Source organism: Elephas maximus, chromosome 3 (genome assembly GCF_024166365.1).
Source record: "Elephas maximus indicus isolate mEleMax1 chromosome 3, mEleMax1 primary haplotype, whole genome shotgun sequence".
NCBI lineage: Eukaryota > Metazoa > Chordata > Mammalia > Proboscidea > Elephantidae > Elephas > Elephas maximus.
The window spans coordinates 136,033,508-136,060,287 of NC_064821.1; the positions used below are offsets into that span (position 1 = coordinate 136,033,508).

General features: G+C 39.3%; 1 protein-coding gene across 1 annotated transcript in view; it reads left to right on the forward strand.

The window, feature by feature from the left end:
• The window catches only part of CLCA1 (chloride channel accessory 1), a 36,625-nt gene extending 10,253 nt beyond the window's left edge, over nt 1–26,372 (forward strand). Inside the window, exons 4-14 of the mRNA XM_049875982.1 lie at nt 3,806–3,911; nt 8,181–8,358; nt 11,165–11,383; nt 12,171–12,398; nt 15,691–15,865; nt 17,731–17,837; nt 20,002–20,217; nt 20,788–21,049; nt 22,120–22,290; nt 24,461–24,700; nt 25,846–26,372. Of these exons, the coding sequence (XP_049731939.1) occupies nt 3,806–3,911; nt 8,181–8,358; nt 11,165–11,383; nt 12,171–12,398; nt 15,691–15,865; nt 17,731–17,837; nt 20,002–20,217; nt 20,788–21,049; nt 22,120–22,290; nt 24,461–24,700; nt 25,846–26,258 (2,315 nt within the window). The 3' untranslated portion in view covers nt 26,259–26,372. The remainder of the gene's footprint in view (nt 1–3,805; nt 3,912–8,180; nt 8,359–11,164; nt 11,384–12,170; nt 12,399–15,690; nt 15,866–17,730; nt 17,838–20,001; nt 20,218–20,787; nt 21,050–22,119; nt 22,291–24,460; nt 24,701–25,845) is intronic.
• The last annotated feature ends 408 nt before the right edge of the window (nt 26,373–26,780 follow it).

Consider the following 26,780-nt stretch of genomic DNA (forward strand, 5'->3'; position numbering starts at 1 on the left):
GTTTTTAATCCATTCTGCCACTCCCTGACTCTTTATTGGGACATTTAGTCCACTTACATTCTGTGTAATTGTTGATAGGTACGAGTTTAGTGCTGTCATTTGATGTATTTGCGTGTGCGTTGTTGACAGTTTCTTGGTTTCACTGAATTTTCTGTGCTGAGTCACTTTTCTTTATGTATTTTCTTTTCATCTTTTTCATTGTTGTTGATTTTTTATTTGCTGAGTCTTTATGTTTTTCTTCTTCTTTATTCTGATGTGTAGAATTGTTAGTTTCCTTTGTGGTTACCTTAATATTTACCTGTATTTTTCTAAGTTTTAAACAATCTTTGATTTCTTGATATTGCCTTGACTTCCTCTCCATATGGAAGTTCTATGACTACATTATTTAATCCCTCTTTTTTGTTTTAATATTGTCATCTTTTACACATCAACATCTCTGTTTCCCTATTTTCAGTGTGTTAGCTTTGATTTATTTTTGTGATTTCTCTACCTGGGTTGATATATGGTTGTTCTGTCCTGTGTTCTAGTCTTGGGTTGTTATCTGATGTTATTGATTTTCTAACAAGAGGACTGCCTTTAGTATTTCTTGTAATTTTGGTTTGGTTTTTACAAATTCCCTTAACTTCTGTTTATCTGGAAATGCCCTAATTTCACCATGATATTTGAGAGACAGTTTTCCCTGATATATAATTCTTGGCTGGCAATTTTTCTCTTCGGATTTGTATATGTCATCCCATTGCCTTCATGCCTGCATGACTTCTGCTGAGTAGTCCGAGTTATCTTATCAACTCTCCTTTGTAGGTGACTTTTCGTTTATCCCTAGCTGCTTTTAAAATTCTCTTTATCTTTAGTTTTGGGACTTTCTTTTTGGATCTACCCTGTGTGGGGTTCAATGAGCTTCTTGGATAGATATCGTCTTGTCTTTCATGATATCAGGGACGTTTTCTGCAACAAATCTTCAACAATTCTCTCTGTATTTTCTGTTATTCCCCTTCCCAATTTCTGGCACTCCCATCTCTCATAGTTTATTCCTCTTGATAGAGTCCCACAAAATTCTTAGGAATTCTTCATTTTTTTAGTCTTTTATCTGATTTTTCCTCAAATAAATTGGTGTCAAGTGCTTTATCTTCAATCTCACTAATTCTGACTTCCATTGCCTCAGTTCTGCTCCTCTGACTTTCTATTTCATTGTCTAATTCTGAAATTTTATTGTTAATCTTTTAGATCTCTGTCTGCTGTCTTTATGGATTCTTGCAGCCTGTTAAATTTGTCATTATGCTCTTGTATAACCTTCTTGAGTTTCTCTGTTACTTTGTCTGTATGTTCCTTGGCTTGGTCTGGGTTTTGCTTGATCCCCTTCCTAATTGCTCAAAGAGCTCTGTATATTAATCTTTTGAATTCTACCTTCAGTTATTGTAAGACTTTATCTTCCTCAGTGAGGTTTCTTAGTTCTTTGTTTTGGTTGCTTGCTGAACCCAGCATGGTCTGCCTCTTTATGTGATTTGATATTGACTGTTGTTTCTGAGCCATCGATAAGTTATTATATTTATTAATTTTATGTTTGCTTACTGTGTCCTAGCTTTGTGTTTTGTTTTGATATGCCTAAATAGGCTGGTCACGTGAGCTACTTTGATTAATGGTGTCTTTGAAACTCTCACGTGCTGTCACCAGATGGTTAGAGCTGTTACTAGGTATGTGAGCCCAAGAATCCATTTACTTTTCTTGTGTGAATTCCACTTAGGTGTCCAGGTCATCGCTCACGGAACGTGTGGTGCAGGCTGTCACCTATAGTCTTAGATGGGCAGGGCTACATAGGGGTGATTGGAGTTGGCACAGGTATCTGGTTGCAGTATGGGATTATGTGGTGAGCAAGGTAGGAGGCTGACGGCTGATCCTGAGTGCCTGAGTGGAAGGAATGTCCCTGTTCCCTAGAGTTCATAGGTGGGTGGGTTTTGCAGCCAGACTTTGGGCACCCAGTGCTGTTGGCTGTAAGGACTGGGAGGCACCACTTATTCTCAGACCTCTGTCATGGGTAGCTAGGTGGAGTAGATGGAGCCACCATCCTCAGACCCTGATGTGGGTAGGTGAGGACCCTGCTTAATGGCCAGGGTGGTGTCAAATGTCATGAATCTGCCACCCCTCCTTAGCTGTTGCAGTTGAAAATAGGCTTCAGGTATTGTCTTAGTCATCTAGTGCTGCTATAACAGAAATGCCACAGGTGCATGGCTTTAACAAAGAGAAATTTGTTTTCTCACAGTCTAGTAGGTTAGAAGTCCAAATTCAGGGCATCAGCTCCAGGGGAAGGCTTTCTTTCTGTTGGCTCTGGAGGAAGGTCCTTGTCATCAATCTTCCCCTGGACTAGGAGATTCTCCACATAGGAACCATGAGTCCAAAGGATGTGCCTGCTCCTGGCATTGCCTTCTTGGGAGTGTGAGGTTCCCAGCATTCTGCTTACTTCCCTTTCTTTTTTATCTCTTGTAAGATAAGTGGCAGTGCAGGGCCACACCCCAGGGAAACTCCCTTTACATTGGATCAGTCATGTGACCTGAGCAAGGGTGTTACATCCCTAATCCTCTTTAACCACAGACAGAGAGTATGATTTATAACACACAGGAAAATCACAAAACAGGACAATCACACAATACTGGGAATCGTGGCCTAACCAAGTTGACACATATTTTGGACGGACACAATTCAATCCATGACAGGTATACATACCCTGTTGTACTGTACTAATGAGGGCCTACACTGTTGAAATGGGCCCACACAGGTCTAAGCAGGGGTGAATGGCATTCAAAGTCTGTGGACCCCTTATGCCTGTGCTTAGGCAAAGGGCTGTGCCTGCCCTGAGTTCGCAGCTTAGGAGAGCTGGCAGATAATTTTTTTCTGTTTGTTAATTTGTTCTCTCTTCAAAGCATGGAGAATGCCTGGGAGCATGCAATGGGCCTACTTCCAGCCCAGGGATTGTGGCAATCGCTGAAGCCAGACTGGGACCAGAGCAGAGCAGGGAGAGGGAGGGTAAAGGGGGAGAGAGGTACTTCCCGGGGTAGCGGGGGGGAAGGGTTTTTTTGGTCCCACACTACAGGTTAGATTCTTGCACTTAACTTTCACAGATTCAGCACTGCTTCTCCCTGGTTTCAGAGGCTTGAGCAGACTCTGGGCCACTCAGTTTCTTCTGAGATGGAAAATGCATCCGGAGCACTACTGCTTGCCTCAGTTCACGCATGCCGGCCAATTCAGCCTGTAGGGTGCTAGCCAGGTCAGGTCTGGCAAATCCTCGCTACTTTTGAACTGTCTCTCCCTCCCCTGCCATTCAGCCGGAGTCCTCAACTTTGTCTTTGGTGTTCATGGCTTCTAGATTGTCATATATAATCAATTCACTTGTTTTTTCAGGTCTTTGTTGTAAGAGGGACCACAGGAAGCATCTGACTACTCCACCATCTTGGCCCCACCTCAGATCTTTAATTTTTTTAATGAACATAGCAAAGCATAATAAATGTTCAGAAGAAATGTCTCCTCCCAGTGTGACAGGGTGATTTTGCCATTGTTACTATAATTATAAGGAGCCCTGGTGGCACAGTGGTTAAGTGATCAGCTGCCAATGGAAAGGTCAGAGGTTCAAACCCACCAGCCACTCCATGGGAGAAAGATGTGGCAGTCTGCTCATGTAAAGATTACAGCCTAGGAAACCCCATGGGACAGTTCTACTCTGCCCTATAGGGTCACTATGAGTCCCAATTGTCTTGATAGGAATGACTTTTTGGTTTTTGGATTGTCATCAGGTGTTTAAACTATTTTTCCACAGGTAGGGCATTTGTCCATGAATGGGCTCATCTACGATGGGGAGTATTTAATGAATACAATAATGACCAGAAATTCTACTTATCCAATGGAAAAAACAAAGCAGTGAAGTATGTATATTTTGACTTAACTTTTCCCAAACTATTTTCAATTGTAACCATTTCTCAAATTGATTACTTTTAAAAATACCAGTCTTCTATCTTATTTTCTATCTATAATTCATTTTCTCTAGTGCCTTCTTTTTGTATTTATTGTACCAACTATAAGAAATCGACAATTGCGATGTTCAATGTCTCCTGGTGGCCTGTACTTAAAATTAAAGCCAGAATCAGGGATAGAAACAGAGCTTATAGGACTTCTTCAGTGCCTTGAGGGCAGAATGATATCTGTGTGGGACACTATGAGCGTATCTGGAAGGGACTGTGGAGTTTACCCAAAAAACAAGCCAACTATTAAAACAAAACAAAAAATTTCTCACAGTTTAAGTTAAATCCAATGTGGTGTCAGCAGAAAACTAAACAACTGGGTAGCACTTTTGGCTCCCATGGCTTCACGGGAGTGTTCTTGCAACACAGTTTCAGTATATATATAAACTGTTTTAGTTAGTACAAACATAAAAAAAGGGAACTTATGATTTTATTTTAAAAAGCTAGCATGATTCAGGTAGTAAAACCTGTTAGAGGCACAATTCTGGGGACACAGTTCTCTGAAAAGGTAAAGGCAAATTTTTTAAAATAAAAGGATAGTAAACTAGATTTGGCAGAATTAAGGGAATAACAAACATACTAAGGCCAAGTAGAGTGTCTTCCAGAAATCCACAAATTTTGTAATTACAGGTAAGCAATTTTTTTTAATTGATACAAAATATCAAGAAGAAAAATGAATGATTATGCCAACAGAGTCTCAAAAGGAATTTGATAAAATTCCACACTTATTCTTGAGTTAAAAAAAAAAAAAAGACTATTTTCAAAGAGGTATAGATGTTGCTACAGCACCCCTCTGTACTTCTACTTCCAGTCCCGCTCATCTGCTGGCTCTTAAAGGAGATGGGCTCAGCTTTGGTTCATTTCTTTATTTCACGCAATTGCTTCCCCAGGGGGATAAGAACTCAGCCTTGGTTTCACATTTCTCCCTCAAGAGCATTACTTCTCTTTACTTTTCCCTTTCTTTATTACATCAAACTCTGTCAGCTTGGTCCACTTGCACTGTATCATCCCTCATCATTGGATCTCCTTAGGCACAAATAGACACCAAGTACATCACTGATGCCTAAAGCCATGCACAGCCTACCAAATTCCTTCAACTTGTACGCTCCGCACCACATAGACCAGAGTCTAGGGTCACATCCCTGATGTGATCATGTATTGGGTTGGTCTCTCAAATCTCCATTCCAAACCTGCCATCTACCTTTCTTGTTTCTCTTTTTTAAGATTCCAAGCACCTAGATACTGTATATTTTCCTTGAAGGAAAAACTGATTAGTACAAAGTCCTTTCTAGAGATATTCTAGAAGCATCTACATACATGGCATGTTCTTCCTTCCACTGATAATTATGCATACCACATTAGCAAAGCTGACATGATTGCCATGTCCTAAAGACATATTATTATTATATGTTAATAATATGTATTGCCTCTTACCTTCCAAACTTTATTATTATTATTATTAAGGCCTGCAAGCAATTGCAAAAATGGCAGTATTGCCCATGACAGATGGTTACTTCTTTAAAATTATACAGAACATCTATTGAAAGCCAACAGCCAATATAGTATTTAATAGTGAACCACTAGAGACATTTCCAAGAATAAGATAAGAAGGGCCACTATTACCACATTTATCTAACCTTGTTTAGGAAGTTGTAGCCAATGCAACAGCACATGAAACTCGGGGTGGTTGGAAGGGGGAATAAGAAAAAGACCATATATAGATGATACATGGTCCAGTTACAAGACCCAAGGGAATAAATTGAAATTAAAGTTAATAAGAGAATCAGTAAGTGGCCAGATACAAAATTAATAGTCAAATTGCTTTTCCATATATTAATAATACCCACTTCAGAACTATAATAGAAAAAATACCCCATTCAATATTGCAATTAAAGGTATAATAAAAGTAGGAATACCTCTCAGGAAAAAGGTGGAAGACATATTAAACTATAAAACATTTCTAAAGGATTTAAAAGAAGACCAAAGTTCCTTGAGACTTTTAATTTATTGAAAATACAAATTCAATCGAAATTAATGTGTAGGTCTCATTTTAAGAATACTAGAGTTCATTCAGTAAGGTAGCTAAGAACATTTCTGAAAAAGAAGATTAACAAAGGGGGGATTTACTTATCAAATTTTAAAATATACTGTAAAACTACATTAATTAAAATAATTTGGACTAATAGACACTTGCCTACATAATAATTTACTATATAAAACTGGTAGAATCACAAATCAATAAAGAAAGAATTTATTAAGGTATCAGGACAATTTATAACTTTGTGGGAAAAAAATAAAAAGACTCTCTTCCAGTTGGATAAACATGCTAAGCAAGAAAAGAGAAAACATAAAAAAAACTAGAAGAATATTAATAAATATTGGATCCCTATGTGGTAAAGGTCTATCTGTGCACTGAAGAACTGGAAGAAAACAGAAAAGTATAACTAAAAGAAGGCTAAATTTGGCTATATATGACTTTACAATTTTGTTGTACACAAACCAAATATAAGCTAAATAAAAAGGTAAACAACAGACAGAAAAAGAATTTTGCAAAAATAAAAAAGCAAGCATTCAAAAACTTAATATTCTAATATATAAAGAACTTTTACAAACCATTTAGGAACCAATAACACCCCAACAGAAAAATAGACAAAGAATAGATAAATCACAAAGGAAGGGATAAGAATGGCCAATAAACATATTTTAAAAAGTTTGGACTTATTAGAAATGAAAGAAACCCAAATTAGACAATAATGAGAATCATTTATCTCCTCGTTAGTTACCACCAGTGGGATGAGAGCTCCCACAGATGGTTGTTAGAGGTATAAATTGGCCTAACTTTTCTGGAAAGCAATTTGGTGACACATCAAATCTCTAAAGTTTTTCCTATTTTTTGACTAAGTAATTTCATGTTTAATCTATTCTAAAGAAATAACTGAATGAGCTGTATGAACAGGCTTCAAAATATTCAAACTTTTGGATCTGATACTTCCGCTCCGGGAATAGATTATACTTGAAACTACAGTCAGAATTTTATGTGAAATTTTGTTTATTCATTGAAGTGTTACTTTTAGTACTGACAAATTGGGGAGAGGGGAACTAAATTAAATAATCAAACTAAATTTATATTATAGTATCAAAGAGATAAATTTATTAAAATCTTGTTCTGAAAGAATATTAATAAACTAGATTTTTAATACTAAGTTTGTAAAAGGAAGAAAAGAACTATGTGCACTGTCATTTTGATACATGGAGAGAGAAGGAAATACTTTAACATGTTAACAGTAGTCTACTTCTAATGGTGGGAGATGATATTTTTCTTTTATTCTTTATACTCTTCTGCTATTTTCCATTATTCTCTATAGTATTCATGTATTGGTCATATACTAAAAAAATAAGTACAATTAAAAAATAAGACGTGGGGAAAAAAGTATTCTATTTACAATAGCAACAAAACCTGTAAAAATAAAAATTTAAAATATTTGTGAACATACACAGGGTCACTGTGAGTCGGAATCTACTCGAGGGCAGTGGTATGAACATACAGCAACTATGCAAAAGCTGTATGAACTAAACTAATGAGCGGGGCCGGGGTGGGGGGAGGAAGGACAAGAAATGTCAGCCAATTATTGAAACTCTTTGCCTTTGAGTCAATCGCTACCCTGTATGGCAGAATAGAGCTGCCCCATAAAGTTGCCAAGGAGCACCTGGTGAATTCAAACTGCCAACCTTTTGGTTAGCAGCCTAGCGCTTAACCACTGCGTCACCAGGGCTCCAACAAACTGTTAAAACCAAAAAAAAAAAACCAAACCCAGTGCCCTAGAGTCAATTCCGAGATAAAGGGCAGCAAAAAGAGGGCTCCTGGTTTTCCAGGAATGAGGGGCATGGATTAGTAGGTGACTGAAGACTGTGGTTTTTATTAAATCTAAACCATAAACCAGATTTAGCTTTTCTGCTGCAGAGAAACAAATCTGGATACCATCCGGGAGCCCTTCACATACTTCCTGGCAAACTGAAATGACTCTGATGAGAACTTAACAATTTCTCTATTTGAAGGGGACGTATTTGTTTCTTGAATTATGAGAGGAAATCATAGAAAAGGCCGTCTGTCAGAAATTGAGCAGAGTCTGACCTTTTGAAATGCCTGAACATCTAACCTTAATTTATTTTCAGGTGTTCGGGAGCTATTACCGGTAAAAATTTAGTAAACAAGTGTCAGGGAGGCAGCTGCATCACGAAAGCATGTAGATCCGACAGAGTAACAGGGCAGTACGAAAAAGAGTGTGAGTTCATACCTGATGAACAGCAGACCGAGAAGGCTTCCATAATGTTTGCGCAAAGTATTGATTCTGTAAGTACTTTGGTCTTTTTTTTTTCTTCCCTCCCTAGACTCTTGTGAATTTAGTGAGATTTTTGCTCCAGTGCTGTGAGAGAGGATCCAAATTTAGGGAAACCATCAGTGGGCAGCTGATTCTCTGTGAAAAACCACCGATAAAGTCTTATCTTCTCTGACCCCGCCCCTTAGGTCAATTCTTCCAACTCCATCACCTCCCTCCCACTAGCTTTTAGTTTAAGTGCTTAGAATTATAGCCCTGGTGGCTAGTGATTAAGAGCTATGGCTGCTAACCAAAAGGTCAGCAGTTTGAATTCACCAGGTGCTCCTTGGGAAACCCTATGGGGCAGTTCTACTCTGTCCTACAGGGTGGCTATGAGTCAGAAGTGACTGGACTACAACGAGTTTTTTTGATTGTTTGTTTTTTAAAGGTATACAGGCACAAAAATTCTTGTGCCTGTATAAAAAAAGAAATTTACCCAAGGTTTAGATAATTCAGTAGCCCTTAATTTAACTTTGAGAGAGTTCTTTCCAGCCTGCGTATTTGTTTTTGGTTGTTAACTGTAATGTTCTGACTTTTTAAGAGTGTTGATGTTCTTAAAGAATTTGTACTTAGTTATAGTGGCTTTAAATAGTTTCTAAATGGCTTTTTAATGGTTTTGTTTATGATCAACTGGTCCTAAAGTCGCTATGAGTAGGAATCGGCTGGAGAACAAAGGGTTTGTTTTTGTTTTTCTTTTTTGGGGGGGGTGATCCTAAAGTGAGTTTGACTTAATTATCCATGTTAATGCTAAATACGTATACCTCAGCAAATTTGCACAAAATAAGATTAAAACTATCAGTTAACTGACTTTAGTTAGGAGTCCCTCTTCCAGTTTATTTACTTAAAATTATGTTTTTCTTTTGAAATAAAGAGTGAAATAACTTGCAAAAGTCATAACAATGTGGCATGAATTTTAAAATTTGATGTCCTTTCCCCAGAACTGTTCAGAAACTTCTAAGAAAGGGCTCAGATTATTTTAAATTAGTCAGAGTTAAATTTTATGTACAGTCTGGTTTGGAAACTTCTGCCTAGGGGTTACACGAGTTTTTCAGGTTCCTTGCCTGAGAAGGAGCCCATATTAATAATATGGAAGCAGTACCAAAATAAATGACCTGAAAATGAAAAGGAAAAAAAGAAATGTTTTATAGCTGATGATTACCATCCAAATTACTAGACCTCTAGACATTTTTTTTTTAGACATTTAGGATTTTTAATGGAATAATAATACTGTAAAGTCACTGAGGGGAGGAACTAAGAAGAACATACTTTCTTTGTAGATTGTTCCTCTTTTGTAAATCCCCTGTGAATGCATAAGAAAGAGAAAGTAACCATCATTATTGACCGTATTGTATATGTTGTCATTTAATTTTTATATAATAATTATTCTCATTTTACAGATAAGACAACTGAGATGAAGACAGATTAAGGTTACTCAAAAAATAACAACAAATGTATTTTGAGCTTTTATTATATGTCAAACACCAGGCTAAGTTTTGAAGAAGAAAAATTTAATGGGAAATGTTTCTGCCATAGTTGGATTTACAGCCTAGTAGGTGCACTACGAAGTTAAAGGGACCTTATTAAAGTCTCTACAGAGTGCTGTGAGGGCACAAAGCGTGGAGTGAGAGTTCTCTGGGGAAAGGGGAGGAAATGATAAAATATTTTGAAAGTGACCTTTTGGCTGAAACATGAAGGTAGAGTTCACAATACAGAGTATGGAGAAGGAAGAATTTCTTGACAATGCAGGACTCATGAGCAAAGACATCGAGATATAAAACAATCTGACAAGTTTGGAGGTTTATAGGCTACAGCAGGGAGACTAGAGTTGGGAGATTAGCGGGCTGGAAAGCACAGCTAGAGTAAGGGTGGACAATGAAGTAAAATTCAGATCCCGGAGGTTGCTGTTTGCTATGTGAAGGAGTTTGGATTTTACTGTGTGAGCAATCATGAGTCACCAAGAGGTCTTAAGGACAGGTGTAAAATGGAAAATCCCTCTGGCAGCTGTGAGATAGACTACTTGGAGGGAAGCAAGATGGGGGAGTCATATAGGAGACTGCAATAGTTTGAGAAATTGCAATGGCTTGAATGATGGAGATTCCACTGGAGAAGGATGGACTGAAGAGATAGTGAAATGTATTGATCTCGGTTAGGAGGACTTGGGTGGCTAGGTGGATGGCAGTGACATTTATCAAGCTAGGAAATACACGAGGAAGAACAGAGTTGGAGGAAAGGTGATGAGTTCAATTATGAACACTTGGAGTTTGAGGTGCCTGTGGGACATCCAAGTGGAATTTGGAGACAGCTGGAATGTTGGGTGTTGAAGGTTGGAATACAGGGGCTTGGTAAATGAGTGGGAAGTAAGGAAGTGGGGTTTGGTGGTAAAAGAATGGAGAGATACGATGGCACCAAGAGAGGAATACTGGGATGTGGGTGGCTTGAAGAGAGTGGTGGTGGTTTGAAATTGCAAATTTGAGGAATAGGAAAGAAGCCACCTAGAGGAGATAAATGGATTGCTGAGGAGCACTAGGAGTCCAATGAGGCTGAAGACATCGTTTTGATTGGAAGCCTGTGAATTAGAGATTCTGGGGTTTTCCCCAGCAGTGCTCTGCAATCTGAGTATGGATTGAACCAAGGTTATGTGTTAGAAAGGCAGATTGGGGAGAAGGGCAAGGGGGTTAAAATATTTTTTTTAATGTGAGTTTAAAATATTTTAAAATCAAATTGGTAAAGATTTTAGCTAGTGGTTTACTGTTATCTTTATCATTTTATTGACAATTACAGGTGGTTGAATTCTGTACAGAACAAAACCACAATAAAGAAGCCCCAAACATGCAAAATGAGAAGTGCAATCTCCGGAGCACATGGGAGGTGATCAGCGATTCTGAGGACTTTAAGAAAACCACTCCTATGAATACACAACCACCCAAGCCCACCTTCTCGTTACTGCAGATTGGACAAAGAATTGTGTGTTTAGTACTTGATAAGTCTGGAAGCATGGCGGTACGTTCAACGAGTCTCGTTCTTCTGGAGGCTGCTCACAGATATGCTTACAATATGATAGAGCAGAACCTGGAACTGGCTGGGAATAAACACAACCCCAAGGGTCAGAACACTTACAACAACACTGCCATCGGAAACATTCACCTTAACTTTATTAAACAAAGATTCAGCATCAACTGTTTTATTTGCCAATTAAATTAGCTTTCAATGTATAAGCAAAGATCTAATGAATTACAGAAGCTTAAATTTTTTTTTATATTGTATTGAAAAATATATGTATAGGTCTAGAGAACTATTAGGAGTCCCTAGGTGGCACAAACAGTTAAGCCCTTGGCTACCAACTGAAAGGGTGGAAGTTCGAATCCACTCAAAAGTGCCTCAGAAGAAAGGCCTGGTGATCTGCTTCTGAAAGGTCACAGCCATTGAAAACCCTATGTAGAGTTCTACCCTGAAACACATGAGGTCACCAGTAGTTGGAATCAACTTGACAGCAAAAAAAACAAAAAACAAAACAGCAATGTTACTAAAGCATTGTGCTAAGGAGTGCCTAATTTGGTTTATCATTTGCTATTTATACAACACAACGTTGTTTGTGAAGAGCTCTAAAATTCTACACAAAGATGCTGCTAAATATAAATGAGAAATATTTCCCCATAGAAGGATATGCATCCTGTAAGCTTGTCCGTTGCATCGAGGCAGCCACTTCCAGATTCCCTCTAGCCTGTTCTGTTGTTAGTCTGTCTATCTAAAACCAATCTGACTGTTTTTCTTCTGTTTCTGCATTCAGATTGGTGACCGCCTTAATCGACTGAAACAAGCAGGCAAACTTTTCCTGCTGCAGACGGTTGAGCAAGGGTCCTGGGTTGGAATGGTGGCATTTGACAGTGCAGCCTACATAAAAAGTGAACTACTGCAAATACACAGCAGCACTGACAGAGCTGCGCTCGTCAAAAGCTTACCGGCGGCAGCTTCAGGAGGCACATCCATCTGCTCCGGGCTTCGATCGGCATTTACCGTAAGTCACACTCCCCTATTACAGTTTGCCAGTGGTTACGGTTTGTTTCCTGAGTAATTTTCATTTCCGGTGGTCTCATACATGTATAGGGCCTAATTTGAACATTATTAGTCCAAAAATGTACCCTGACAGGGCAGGGCAATGATTCAAATGATGCAAAGACACAGGTCTCTAAAGCTTTCTAACTAATTTGTTCATGTTTGTGTGCTTTCATGCATCTGTGCATTCATGTTTTTCTGCACGCATGCCTGCATCAAGGTACGCATGGTGTGCCTTCTACATGCCAGATACTATGGTAGGCATTAAAATACTATGAGGGTCAAACACACAGCGTCCCTCCTGTCACAGAACTTATAATCTTATTAGAGGAGACACATTGATCACAGTTACGCAAATAAGTGTGTACTCATAAACCATAACGAGTGCTATGAAGGAAAGGTACACAGAGATATGGTAGTCTCCTAGTGGCAAGAAAATAAGCTGTGAGTTATGGTTATACTTTGGGGCAACTGAACACTCTAAACTGGATGTTAGACATCCTTTTGAGCAAGGAAATGGTTTATTTATTGAAGCAGGAGGCCTCAGGAACTGTAGACTATGCTTGCATTGATTTGAAAGATCTCATCTGAGCAGTCCTGTCATCCCTCTACTTAGATATCATCATCAACAAAATTAAGAAAAAATCCCCCAGCTAATATTTAATTCTTCCATAATATAGCTCTTACCTCTCTTTCCAAACTTAAACACTAGGGATTCTTTTCTAGGTATCTTATGATTAAGCAAATTGAATCTCCTGTCCTTAAGAGCTTCCACATTTTTGCCAGGTTAGCTCCTCACCTAGAATCTCTCTTTATGCACCATACTCTCTCTCTCTGTATATGTATACATATAGCCCTGGCGGTGCAGTGATTAACAGCTCGGCTGCTAACCAAAAGATCAGCAGTTTGAATCCATTAGCCATTCTTTGGAAACCCTATGGGGCGGTTCTGCTCAGTCCTATAGGGTCGCTATGAGTCAGAATCGACTCAACAGCGAAGGGTTTGGTTAATACATGTTGTTGTTCGGTGCTGTTCCATCAATTTTGACTCATAGCGACCCCCTGTGACAGAGCAGAACTGCCCATAGGATTTTCTAGGCTGCGGTTTTTATGGAAGTAGATCACCAGGTCTGTCTTCCACAGAGCCACTGGGTAGGTTCGAACCATCAACCTGCCGAGGACTTAACCATTGGACTTAACCACTAGGGTTCCTTATGCCGTGTATGTGTGTGTATATATATATATGGAATACAATCAGAGAGCCTCATGAAAAAAGAGCAAGAGGCTAAAAGAAGTTGACTGGCTTAAGATTTCAGAACCTCCACTGTATCTTGGGCACTGCTGCTCCCTCTGCCTGCTTGTGCACACAACACACATCAATGAGGCAATTCCAGATTCCCAAGCAAACAGTAGGAACATTTAATTTCCAGTTCATGCTGTTGGATGTAAATTCAACCATTTCCTCAAATTCTGTCTGTTCCTCTGGCTATTTTCTTCCTCACTGAAGGTCCGTTCCCTAAAGGCACCTCCTGTTACATCCACAGTCAGCCGCAAACCCCTTCTCCAGATGCCTGTGTGCATCTGGGTTTTATGGTCTCTGTATTGACTCAAGATTTGATTAGAGAAGCAAATGAGGGAGAAAAACTGGCAATTAATTCATGGATGTGTCCTTCCAGACTCCTGCTATGCAAAGCCCTAGGAGCGATGGCTAATGCCAGGTGGTGTGGTGGTGGAGAGAGAACTTCTAGATCTACATTTTCCACTCAGATGGGTGAGAAGGAGAGTGTGAGGGATGCCATCAGAATTTAGAAAGCTCCTCCTCCCCAATCAAGTCCGGATGTTGGGTCAGGGGAGCTTGTGTGACTTCAGGATGATGAGATAAAGGGCCTTGGGTCCCACACTGTCCTCAAGATCCCCACTGGTCGCTGCTGCAGGACCTGGTTAGGTCTGACCTGGGTTCCTTGCAGTGGTGTCTGCTGAGGTGTGGCCATTAGATTCTGGCGTGTTCTCTTGGCTTGATCAGGGCCCTGTGGTCCTCCCTGGAGGACTCAGCTCTACTCTGGCTCTCACTCTTGGAACAGAGTCCTGCACTCCACCACATTCTCCATCTAGTCCCCAGCCTGGCTGTATACCCCTCAGCCTCCATGGCAGGATTACCTATTCTCTCACCTGCCAGCTCTTAACTTGGCTGCTTTCTTTTTCCCCCTAAATGACATGTGGGAACTTCTGGATGTTTTCCATGACATGTGGCAGTGATGGAGAATGGGGCAAGGAAATCCAAATTGGGCTCTTCCTCTGGCCTCTTGGGTCCTGCATCTTGGTCAGACCAAGGCCAGAGCCACAGCTGAGAGGCTTTTGGGCTCCTTTACATAGCAAGTAGTCACAGTTCTGCTCTTTTCACATGTCACCAAGGCCCTCCATATGGCAGCCTCCACTTAGAGTTCAGACAGGGAGTAAGGCAGGAGCTTTCTCTGCTTGCAGCTTTCCTTTCAATCTATTTAACACACCTCTTTTTTCTGAGATACTTCTGGTCCAGAGAAGGTAGGTTACACATATGCTTGATTTTTTGTGCTCCCCCCTCCCCCCATGTCTCTCCTTTCCATTCTTTTTTGGAGACTAGAAGGAGTGGACATCATCTTCCTCTTCTTAAATAGATAATACTCTTCTTTTATTGAATTCTTTATATTATAGAGTAGAAGCACTATAATCTTATCCAACATTGGCAGGAGTATCCTCTCCTCCTTATGTAAAAAACTGTAATCTGAGCCAAATACGAATAGCTCAGATATAAATGTCATAGGATAACTAGGAACTGGGGATTAATAGGAACAAGAATGTGTTGCAGAGGGATATTGAGACTTGTAACAACTCATATGTGATGAGCACTGACCAATCAAAACCAATGCTAGCCATAGACAACTAGGATGGTCATACTAGTATATATCATCTATATGATAGAAAGAAGAAAACCAGAGTAACTTTCTTTGGTGCTACCTCATTGCTGTCCATCCCTGAAACTGTCATGCATCCCACTTGATAGAGCCCTTTCTGGATCAGGCTTGCCAAGAGAAAGCCCATTGCCAAGTTCCATGAATGCCACTGATTTAAAACTGTATATTTCAAGTCAGAGAGGTTACTTTTCATAGAACTTTTGTTTATTCCTCTAAATATCTCTTCTAGTTCACTGTGAGTGCAGTTTCCAGAAACACCTTGGCCATCCTGAGTCTGATAACTCACCCTGAATTCTGTCCTTAGGTGATTAAAAAAAAATACCCAACAGATGGATCTGAAATCGTGCTGCTTACGGATGGGGAGGACAACACTATAAGTGGGTGCTTTAACGAAGTGAAACAAAGTGGAGCCATCATCCACACAGTTGCCCTGGGGCCCTCTGCAGCTAAAGAACTAGAGGAGCTGTCCAAAATGACAGGTAAAAGATGAGCTGCTGAATCCCACTGCACTGTCTCTCCCACCAGACTGGAAGCTCCAGGGGCTGGAAGTGGGGAGAGGGGGGCCGATGGGAGAGATGGAGATAATCTGATTGTCAACTAGCTGCCTTAACCCCAAATGGCCATCAGAACTCACTCACCGTTTTTTTTTTAAGGCCTTGATTCTAGGACTAAGGAAACCTGGAGAAGATGGAACCAGAACTGCAGCCTAGAGAGGACTCAGACTCTCTTCCCAGGCACTTTTTAAGGACTGGGGGAGAATCTAATAGGTTAACCAGGAAACACTCACTTCCAGTTGGCAGCTGATCAAGAGACCCAGGGGAGATAGATAGCAAGCCACTAACGAAAGAACACCATGATGCAAGTGTGATATTAGCAACAGAAAGTATAGTGTACAACAAAGAAGGGAGCCTGTAGCTTTACCTTGGGGAGGGAGAACAGTACAGGAAGATGACATCTGAGTTAGGCCTTTAAGGAAGAGTAACAGGAGAGGGACAAAGGGCATGGAGAACAATACAGTGTGGCTAGAGCACAGCAGGGGGCAGGCAAAGATGAGGGAATGAGGTAGGTAGGAAGTGGTAGAAGGTCACTCTGAAAATGTAAAATAGAATGCAGTTTCTCTTTCAAACATTAATTTACTGTGCTTCTAGTTCTTATATACAGACATATGGTTAAAATAGATCTCATCAATTATTATGCTGAATTGCCTTCTGAGGCAGCTAAAATGACAAGACTCTTTGCTCCTAACACTACCTGTCTTAGGCCAGGTTTCCTAGCAGCAGAGCTTGAGAGAGGGATTCAAGGGAATGTAATTTATAGAGAATGCACTCTCAGCAGAACGGGTGGAGGGGAGCAGGATAGGACAGGAGGAGCTGAGCATGGATGTGGACTTAGAGTCTAGCTGAAGCCTAACACCACAGGAAGCTCTAGGTCTGGAATTGCATCACAGAGTCACAGACTTAGTCCCACCTTGAGGCAACAGGGCTGGCCTTTTGGACCCCTGTGTCCATCAGTCATTAGCTGTGGACTGTCAGGGTGGCACAGGGATGAGGGGACGTGTCCTCTCCCTAGCTGGTGTGGCCCCCTTTTGATAAGGTCAGTCTTTGAAAAAGGGAGCAGCTGTAGGTCATTAGCAGCCACCAACAGTTACAGCAGCTAAGGATAGACACATCTGCCCAATTAGAGGCTCTGGGTGGGTATCAACAACATTACTATCATACCTTCCTTACATCTGGATGGCTTTTCATAGTTTAAAGGTGCTATCACATCACGTATCCTAGTTCCACCTATTCTAAATGGCCCAGACTGCCAGGTATTCCGTAAACTTGTTATTACATATCATAGTTTTCTATAATTGTCCATTTATCAACTGTTATTTCACTGTGGCCACATGTATGTCTTTAACAGCTCTCCCCCCTTCCAATCTGCTGACTCTGATTTTGGGAAAACCCAAAAGCCAATCTTGTTAGAATTATGTCTCAAATAAGAGGCTATCAATCAATAGACTTGGAATCAGGCTTAATGGATTCTCTCATATGAAGGTGCATGACATTTAAAACATGATTTCTTGATATTAATTTTGGCTTGTCAGAGGTTCATGGCTGTTTTGCAGATAACTGAAGTGGCCAGACAACTGAGAGGTTGCTGTAGCTATCATTTACTAAGATTTAAATATTTGCATCAGCTTCGGAGTTAATCTGGTACTTGTTTGACTTTTATCTATTAACACTAATAAATAATACAATGGAATCTTTACTTTCTATATTCTGCTATCTTAACAATAGGTAAAATTTGGCAAATACTTGTTTTCTAGAAAATAACTTCTGACAATGTAATTGCATTTTAGGAGGCTTGCAGACATATGCTTCAGATCAAATTCAGAACAATGGCCTCATTGATGCTTTTGGGGCCCTTTCATCAGGAAACGGAGCTCTCTCCCAGCGCTCCATCCAGGTCTGAGTTCTTACCTTTGGGTTTTTCATGCTTATACATAATCATAACCAAGATGGAGAACTTAATGGTTGGCAGTCTTAAATTCTATATTCTTCCAGTAGTGAATAAAGTTAAAATTCAAGGTTCATCCTGATATTAGACATTATTCTTAAAATTCAACACTAATCACTTAACGCTTGTTTACTTGTGTGGAAACAATATTAACTGAGTTCCTCATACAAATGAGCAAAATAAAATTCTGTGACTCCAAGAATTCTTTTTTAACATCTGTTAATAAGCACGTATAGTAATATAATTGGCTTAGGGTTTTCTTCAGAGTAGATCATCTCAATTACAATTTTTCTGGGACATGTGTTCAGAGAATACTTGCTCTGTTTTTCCACTACCTCAAACCCCTGGTATTTGCCAAGATTTTTATATAATGGACTGAAAGTCCTTTGTATTGTGAACAGCCTGTGTAAATCCAGACATCTGGATCCTGGTCCTGGGTCTGCCATTAACTTTTTACCTCAGGCAAAACATATAACCTCTTTGGGCCTCAGTTTCTTTCTCAGCCAGGTATGAACCAGAAAACCGCCTTCTAGTTCTAAAATTTCAAGAAAACCAAATTGCCTTAAAAAATTTGGGGACTATTAAAAAAAAAAAAAGGCAAATATATTTTAAAATGCTCTTTTACAGTTTCTTTAGTTTCAGAAATTACTCGTATACATTTCGAAACAAGAGCAAGTAAACAACCAGCACTCACAGCTGTAAGCTGTAGCTTTTATTATGAAAGTTTGGATGAACATAAAGGAATACTGTAATAGCAAAGCCTAATAATGACGTATTTCAAAACAATAGGGTTTCTGGTCTCGTGTTGTAACATCTATTCACCCAAGGAAGACAGCAATTATATTCATCTGAGTTATCCTAGTTCAGATTCAGAAAATTAAATGCAACGACCTGCTTTGAAAATGGGAAGAATTTGCCTTAGAAAAATAATCAAACTGATGAAAGGACAAGCTTACAGTCAGGCAGTTTCTGCCTGTTATTTTTGTATTTAAGAATTCTAACAAGGAGAGAGCCAGAAGAATGATCAGGACTCATATACTGACCGGCCACAAGAACCCAGATCTAAAAACTCTTTACTCTCTCTACATACAAGATCTTAATCTATCTGTGAAATTAGAAAGTATGGCTTCATGACCAGTCCATCTTATCTCCTAATAGGTACCAATTTCATGACAATAAATACTTATCTAGGAGATAATCCTCAAAGCAAATTTTCTACAAAAGCCTTGTTAATCCTTCCCCCTCTCAATTCCCGCTCTTAGGCACCTTCATTCGACCCCACCCAGCAAATCAGCCTTGGGCAGTGATTTATGTATCTTCACAGGACTACAGCAGTACTTGACCTGGCGATTAGTTTTTGTAATTCAAACAACCTGTATGTGGGGAAAAATAAGTCCCAGATAGTCCTTTTAAGGGTTTATAGTCTAGGAAATGAGATGAGCTATATATACAAATAGGTATAATGTAAAGCACAATGTGATGAATGTTAAAGGACTGATAAAAATAAAATCCCATGGGAGTTCACAAAGAGAGATTATTTTTAGCTGGTAAATGACATGGTCATCAGAAAAAACTTTGTGGAAGGTAGTAATAGGGAACCCAAGGTTGAGATGGGAGAGTGTTGACATGTCCTGAGGTTGTGAACCAATGTCATAAAACAATATGTGTACTAACTGTTTAATGAGAAACTGTTTAACGCGAAACATTAGAGGAAGGTTTAACTACTTTAAACCTTCATCTAAAGTACAGTTAAAAAAAAAGAAAAAGCTTTGTGGAGGAAGTGACATTTGAGCAGAATGTTGCAGGATGGGTAAAGTTTAGGCAAATAGAGGTGGACATAAAGACTTTCAGGAAAACCAAAGAGGATGATAAAGGCATACAGTCAGGAATTTGTTTGAGAAAGTGGTCTGGTTTGGGTATAAGAATGAAGATTGTGCAAGTTAAGGCTGGAAAGGTAATTTAGAACTAAATCATAAAAGGTTCTAAATACTAAGACAAGGAGTTAGGCATCATTGGAGGATTTTAATGGGCAGTTGGATGTCGGGGCAGAATGAAAGAGACCATGTGACGGGAACTGTACCCTGCAGAGAGTAAATAGCTGTTTTCTTAACAGCTTGAGAGTAAAGGATTGACCCTCCAGGACACTCAGTGGATGAATGGCACAGTGATTGTGGACAGCACCGTGGGAAATGACACTTTGTTTCTTGTCACCTGGACAAAGCAATCTCCCCAAATCCTTCTCTGGGATCCCAGTGGAAAGATACAGAATGGCTTTTTGGTGGATGCACAAACCAAAATGGCTTACCTCCAAATCCCAGGTACTGCTAAGGTATGAAATCAGCTTTCTTTCCTTTATACAATATGGCAAGATAAAGTTTTTGCACAATTATTGTAGCTTTTAAACAGTTGGTAGTTGCTAAGGGGAGTGACAGTATTGAATCAAAGACAGAAAAAGGAAAAATCTCTACCCAGTGGAAATCATTCAGTATGATAGCAAATCAAGAGAAAGGAAATTGATGCTATTTTGTGCAGGTAGTAAAGGGAAACCCTTCAGATTACATAGCAGTCAAGATGCAAAATAATTCCTGAAACTTTGGGATCATGAAAACCATTTCTTCTATGTTAGGAATCCATCAATTTAATTCTTTTCTTGAGAAAGCAAGGATATGATAAGAACACAGCTTTCAGACTTCATTTTTCTAACTAGGATTTTCTTGACATAAGAACCATGTGGTAAGTCCAACCACAGAAAGTCTCCCTTGGCTGACAGACTATCAAAGATGCTCAGATCTTCTTCGATATGCTTGCATAAGACAGGTTTTTTTAATAGGTGACACTGAAGAAGGGTATGTGCCACCTTCAGTTACTAACTGGATATGTCTCTATTTGTTTTGGTCAGGTTGGCATTTGGACTTACAGTTTGCAAACAAGCTTACAAACCTTGACTCTGACTGTCACCTCCCGCCCATCAAGTGCTACCCTGCCTCCAATTACAGTGACCTCCAAAATGAACAAAGACACAGGCAAATTCCCCAGCCCTCTGATAGTTTATGCAAATATTCGCCAAGGAGCCAAGCCAATTCTCAGGGCTGATGTCACAGCCGTGATTGAGTCAGCCAATGGAAAAACAGTTACCTTGAAGTTATTGGACAATGGAGCAGGTAACCACCCAAGAAATTGGAAAACACACCTTTCCCAAGAAGCAACCAGGAAATTACAGAAGGGCGTGGTTTGTTAAGGGCAGTTAGAAACAGGGAGCCCAGCATTAGGGGTTGGGATGGGAGAGTTCTCTGCTTCCCCACAATTCATATATTTCAAAATACTGGAAAACATGAAGAAGGACCTATCTTTAGCTTCTGCAAACCCAAAATGCATTACAGGCTCAAGCCTTTTAGGCTCAGAGACTCTAGGGAATTTCCACAGAGTATTCCAAACCCAAAAAAGAAGGGAGGGAGAATTTAACAGTGATCATGTGTTATGTGCTTTGCATGTGCCTGTATGTGTGTGTCTCTTCATCACACACTTTTAAGTATTATTATCCCTACTTTAAAGATCCAGAAATTGAGACTCACACATTTAGAAAGTAGCAGAGATGGGATTCAAGCATGGTTCCTGTATGACTCCTGTATCCATGCAGATTCTGTATCAGCTTGCTCCCAAAGTGAAAATCTTGCCCATTATTTTTGTACTTAAGAACTGTAATTGTGAGAGATAATTCTACATTTCCTGCTAGAAGAAATTTGACTGCTTACTGTGATGCAAATGAACTCATTAGAACAAATTTTGTAAACTAATTTCCTGCATAAATATACACTGGGAGAAATTGTGAATTTTATTAAATAATATATCACATTTTCTTCTCCCAAATCATACACAGCAATTCTATTCCATTCAACAAATACTTATTGAGTAATTACCTTGTACCCAGGGTAGGCTAAGTGTGACAGAGGCACATGACATGATTTCTGATATCAATGGATTTCAATGAGAAGGACAACTCTTCAGGAAGATAAGACATACACATGTGAAACCACACACACTCACAACACAGGGAACATCAAAAAGAAGATAGTAGGCCTCATCCTTAACATAGTCAAATCCTAAACTCTCTTCAAGATAATGCTGTATTTCTCTTTGCTGTGGAAAATATTAACCCATAGATGTGTTGGAAATATAGAAGTGCCCAGTTACCTTTGAGATGTTTATTAATTCTGTAATTTCCCCCCTCAAGGTGCTGACGCTACTAAGAATGATGGTGTCTATTCAAGGTATTTTACAGCTTATGATACAAATGGTAGATACAGTTTAAAAGTGTGGGCTCTGGGAGGAATAAATGCAGCCAGACAGAAGGAGATACCCCAGCAGAATGGAGCCAAGTACATATCCGGCTGGATTGAGAATGGTAAGTAATTTGTAATAACAGACCTGGCTTGAGTCAAAGGCTTGGGATCAAGAGGAAATCATTAAACCTGTGAAGCAGAACAATGCAGTGATTAGATCAGGGTTTCTCAAGTCTGGCACTATGGACTTTTTGAGCCAGACAATTCTTTGTTGGGGGAAAGGGACTGTCCTGTGCATGGTAGAATGTTTAGGAGCATCCCTGGCCTCTACTCATTATGCCCGTCAATCATGATAATCAAATAGGTCTCCAGGCATTGTCAAATACACCTTAGAAGGAAAAATCCACAGTTGATAACCACTAGATTAAATGTGGTTTTTGGCTGCCTTGGTTCAAATCCCAGTCCTCTACCAAATTAAGTATTTCAGGTAATCTCTTTGTGCTTTTTTTTCCTCAGTTATAAAATAGGGATAATACTGGTAACTCTCTCACAGAATGGTCATGAGGAAAAAAAACAAGGAAACACATCTAATAAGCTGTTTCTAGTAAAGAGGAAATACTCTATTAATGCTTGTTATATTTTTAATAAATTTCAAAACATTTTTAAGGAAGCTCTTTCCACTGATATTATTAGCATTTCCATAGAACCAAAAAGTACAATTTAGTGCTTTTTGCTTACCTACATCAATATCATTATCATTGTCTCCCTTTTCCTCTTCTGTCCCCCTGCTTAGACCAGGCAGAATAGTAGATGAGCATAATACCAGTCATCACACTAAGACCACATGTAAGCAGGTAGGAAAATTTTGCTCCATGAAACATGACTACATACGGCTCTTTGTTTTAAACACTTGCCTTGGACTGAAGTGGGAATTGGAATCAAGACTGAGTTTTAATGTGTTCCAGGATTTTTGATGTGTTCCAACAATCTCTACTATGTCCTGGACAGACCGTTCTCCTGGTGCTGGGGTGTAGTAAGGAGAATAGCTTCTCCAAGAAACTCCACTGCCCTCTTTACCTGGGCATGTACTCAGTAAAGGGACGGCTCTCCTAGATATGGTGTCCCTTCAATCAAAGGTTATCACAGGGAAAACACTTTAAAAGATACCATTGCTTCCAAAATTCTTTCACATATTTCAGCTTATTTTATTCTCATTTGCCCTTTTCTTAGAGCTAGGGGAAGGAGGAAGAACGGGACTCATTTAGTGGCTGTGTCTAGCATTGTGCTTAGTGTTTTACTTACTTAATACCTTTAATACTCCTAATGGGGAAACAAAGGCTAGAAAGGTTTTTAGTCTATATAGCTAAAAGTGATAGCATCAGCCTGGCAATGGAAAGCCATGTTCTTTTCTCTATTCTTTGATGTGCCTTAACATCAAGACAGACAATCTCTAGTGGTGGCAACCTGAACCTACCAAAGCACCCACTTCATCTTTGCCCAAGACCAGATTAATGTGTACAAAGATTAATCTGTCTTACCAGATAAAAATTTTGAGAAGTAGAGTTTATGAGAGAGTATATAATGGAATATTCTTATTAAAAAGAGAGTCTGAAAACTCTCTTAGACTGAGCATTTTTTTTAAATCTCAGATTTACTTTTATGTAACCTGTCAACAAGAATGTGAAGGGTTTGTGTTGCTCTAATAATTAGGTTCTTGTGTATTTATTGAGAATATTAGGAGTCTTTCAAAAGCCTAAAATTTTGAGACTCCTATCATGAAACATCTCATGCAAAACTGTCATATAATTAAAGAAAGATAAAACACAAACACAGAAAATGTAAAAGGAAAACACAGGAAAAAAAAAAAAAAAAAAGGCAATACTTAAAAGCCCAGATGATTAATTTACTAAATAAATAGGAAAGATAAAGAAGCCTACAATGTTATCTAACTGGAAGAAATTTCTTGAGGTAGTCTAAGAAGGTTTAAAACAGAGGTAGGTTTTAAACTGATCTTGTAGAAGTGTAGTATCAGGATAGGCAAAAAGACGGGGGAAAAAAATTCCAAGACAAATATCATGAAAATAATTTTCAAAAGCTGATTCTACTAAATATCCAGGAAATATGTATTAGATGAAGAACTGTGATTCTTGCCTTGTTCCCTCTGATCCAACCTGATTTGGAGGTCTTGTCATGAAAAAGTTAAAATGAATTTTTGTATGGGAGGGAAGAAGGGGAAGGAGAGAGTAGGAAGAGGGTCTAGATAGCCATGTGTTGAGAAATTTTCTAATGCAGGTGAAGTAAAATGGAATCCACCGAGACCCGAAAATAATGAGAATGATCTTCAAGACAAGCAAGTGTGTTTCAGCAGAACATCTTCTGGAGGTTCATTTGTGGCCTCCAATGTCCCAGTGGCTCCCATACCTGACCTTTTCCCACCGTGTCAAATTACTGACCTGAAGGCAGAAATCCAAGGGGGCGAGCTCATTAATCTGACTTGGACGGCTCCTGGGGATGATTATGACCATGGAAGAGGTAAACTGAATGTGGTGTGGACCCAGTAAAGGAGTTTACCAGCCAAGCAAAGGTATAGAAGGGGGTGAGACAGGCAGGAGTGTTGTGATGCATGAGGGGGGCAAAAGGCAAGAAGGATCTTGAATGTCCTCTGAAATGTAAGTTAAATAAGAGATGTTTAGAATCTGAAAAACATTAGGAGTAAGAAGTTTCAGCCAGGAGGACGAAACCTCAGTTTTTTCTGAAATCTTGCCAAACAGTCCTTTAATAAATGCGCTGCCGTCGAGTCCATTGCGACTCATAGTGGCCCTACAGGACAGAGTAGAACTGCCCCATAGAGTTTCCAAGGAGCGCCTGGTGGATTCGAACTGCCAACCTCTTGGTTAGCCGCCGTGGCACTTAACCACTACGCCACCAGGGTTTCCAGTCCTTTAATAAGCCCTCTATATTCAGTAGTGGGAAACCCTGGTACAGTAGTGGTTAAGTGCTACGGCTGCTAATCAAGAGGTCGGCAGTTCAAATCCGCCAGGCGCTCCTTGGAAACTCTATGGGGCAGTTCTACTCTGTCCTGTAGGGTCGCTATGAGTCGCAATGGACTCGACGGCAGTGGGTTTGGTTTTTTTTGGTTTATTCAGTAGGACTGGGAAGAGAGTATAGAAATCTATGGGCAGAGCTGTCCCTTGAAAGTAACCTCAGGTCCCACCAGACTTTGCCTCTCAAAGGGTGGTCCTCCAACTAGCAACATGGGCATCACCTGGGAACTTGTTAGAAATGCAGAATTTCACACCCAATCCCAGACCTACTGAACCAGAATCTGCATTTTAAGATCCCTGGATAATTTGTATGTACATTAAAGTTTGAAAAGCACCAGTATCAGAAATCCCTCTATAAATAATGAAGTAATAAACTGTAATTAAACAATCTCTTCTCTCAGCCATGACTCATGCCTAGAAATGTTTACCGAAGCTTTAAGTCATGCCTGATCTCTGTTGGTTAATGCTCTGTTGGGATGTACAAACAAGAATACAGAAAAGATATTAACACTTGTAAATATGCACCATTGATTACACTTATTCACTGGAATCTTATGGGATGGGGTACAATTTCTAGCAGACTTAAAAACTTTAAGATTTGAGAATTACAGTTCATGTTCTTTTTGTTTTTAGCTCACAAGTATATCATTCGAATAAGCACAAGTATTCTGGATCTCAGAGACAAGTTTGATGACTCTCTTCAAGTAAACACTACTGATCTGATCCCAAAGGATGCTAACTCTGAAGAAGTCTTTGTATTTAAACCAGAAAACTTCACTTTTGAGAATGGCACTGATCTCTTCATTGCAGTTCAGGCTGTTGATAAGGTCAATCTGACGTCAGAAATATCCAACATTGCACGAGTATCTTTGTTTATTCCTCCAGAGGCTCCTCCAGAGGCTTCTCCAGAGGCTCCTCCAGAGACATCTAGTCCTTTTGTCCCTTGTCCTGATGTTAGTATCAATAGTACAATTCCTGGCTTTCATATTCTAAAAATTATGTGGAAGTGGATAGGTGAATTACAGCTAAAAATAGGCTCAAACTGAGTTTTTATGAGGTAAATAAAATAAATCATCCATTCTTTTTTCAATTATAAAACTTTCTAAAATGCATGTTAGACTTCCTGTAGAGGATGATATAATGAAATAAAATGCTGAACAACTGGGTACATACATGTAAAAATTATTTATCTGTTCAAATCCAAAAGTTCAATCATCTCTCAGTCTTTTAGTGATGATTTAATACTAGAAAGGAGTGCCTGCACCTATAAAAACGAGTATATATTAACTCATTTTAAAGAGCTTTGCCAATTAAAAAGAGCATATAACTGCAGTTAACCTAATGTAGTTGCTAAAATTTATTCATATTAGTTTGTTTTCTTTTGGTAAAAGATGCCAGAAATGGCCAAGTCAAACTATTTAAATGTAAAAGGTATGGCTTGATGTGGAGGAGTTTTCACCAATATCACCAGGAATATGTCTTCTTTTCTCTCGATTTGGGCAAGGCTGATGAATTTAAGAAAGGGAATACATTATAGAAAGAAACAGTAGCATGAAAAAGCTTCCACA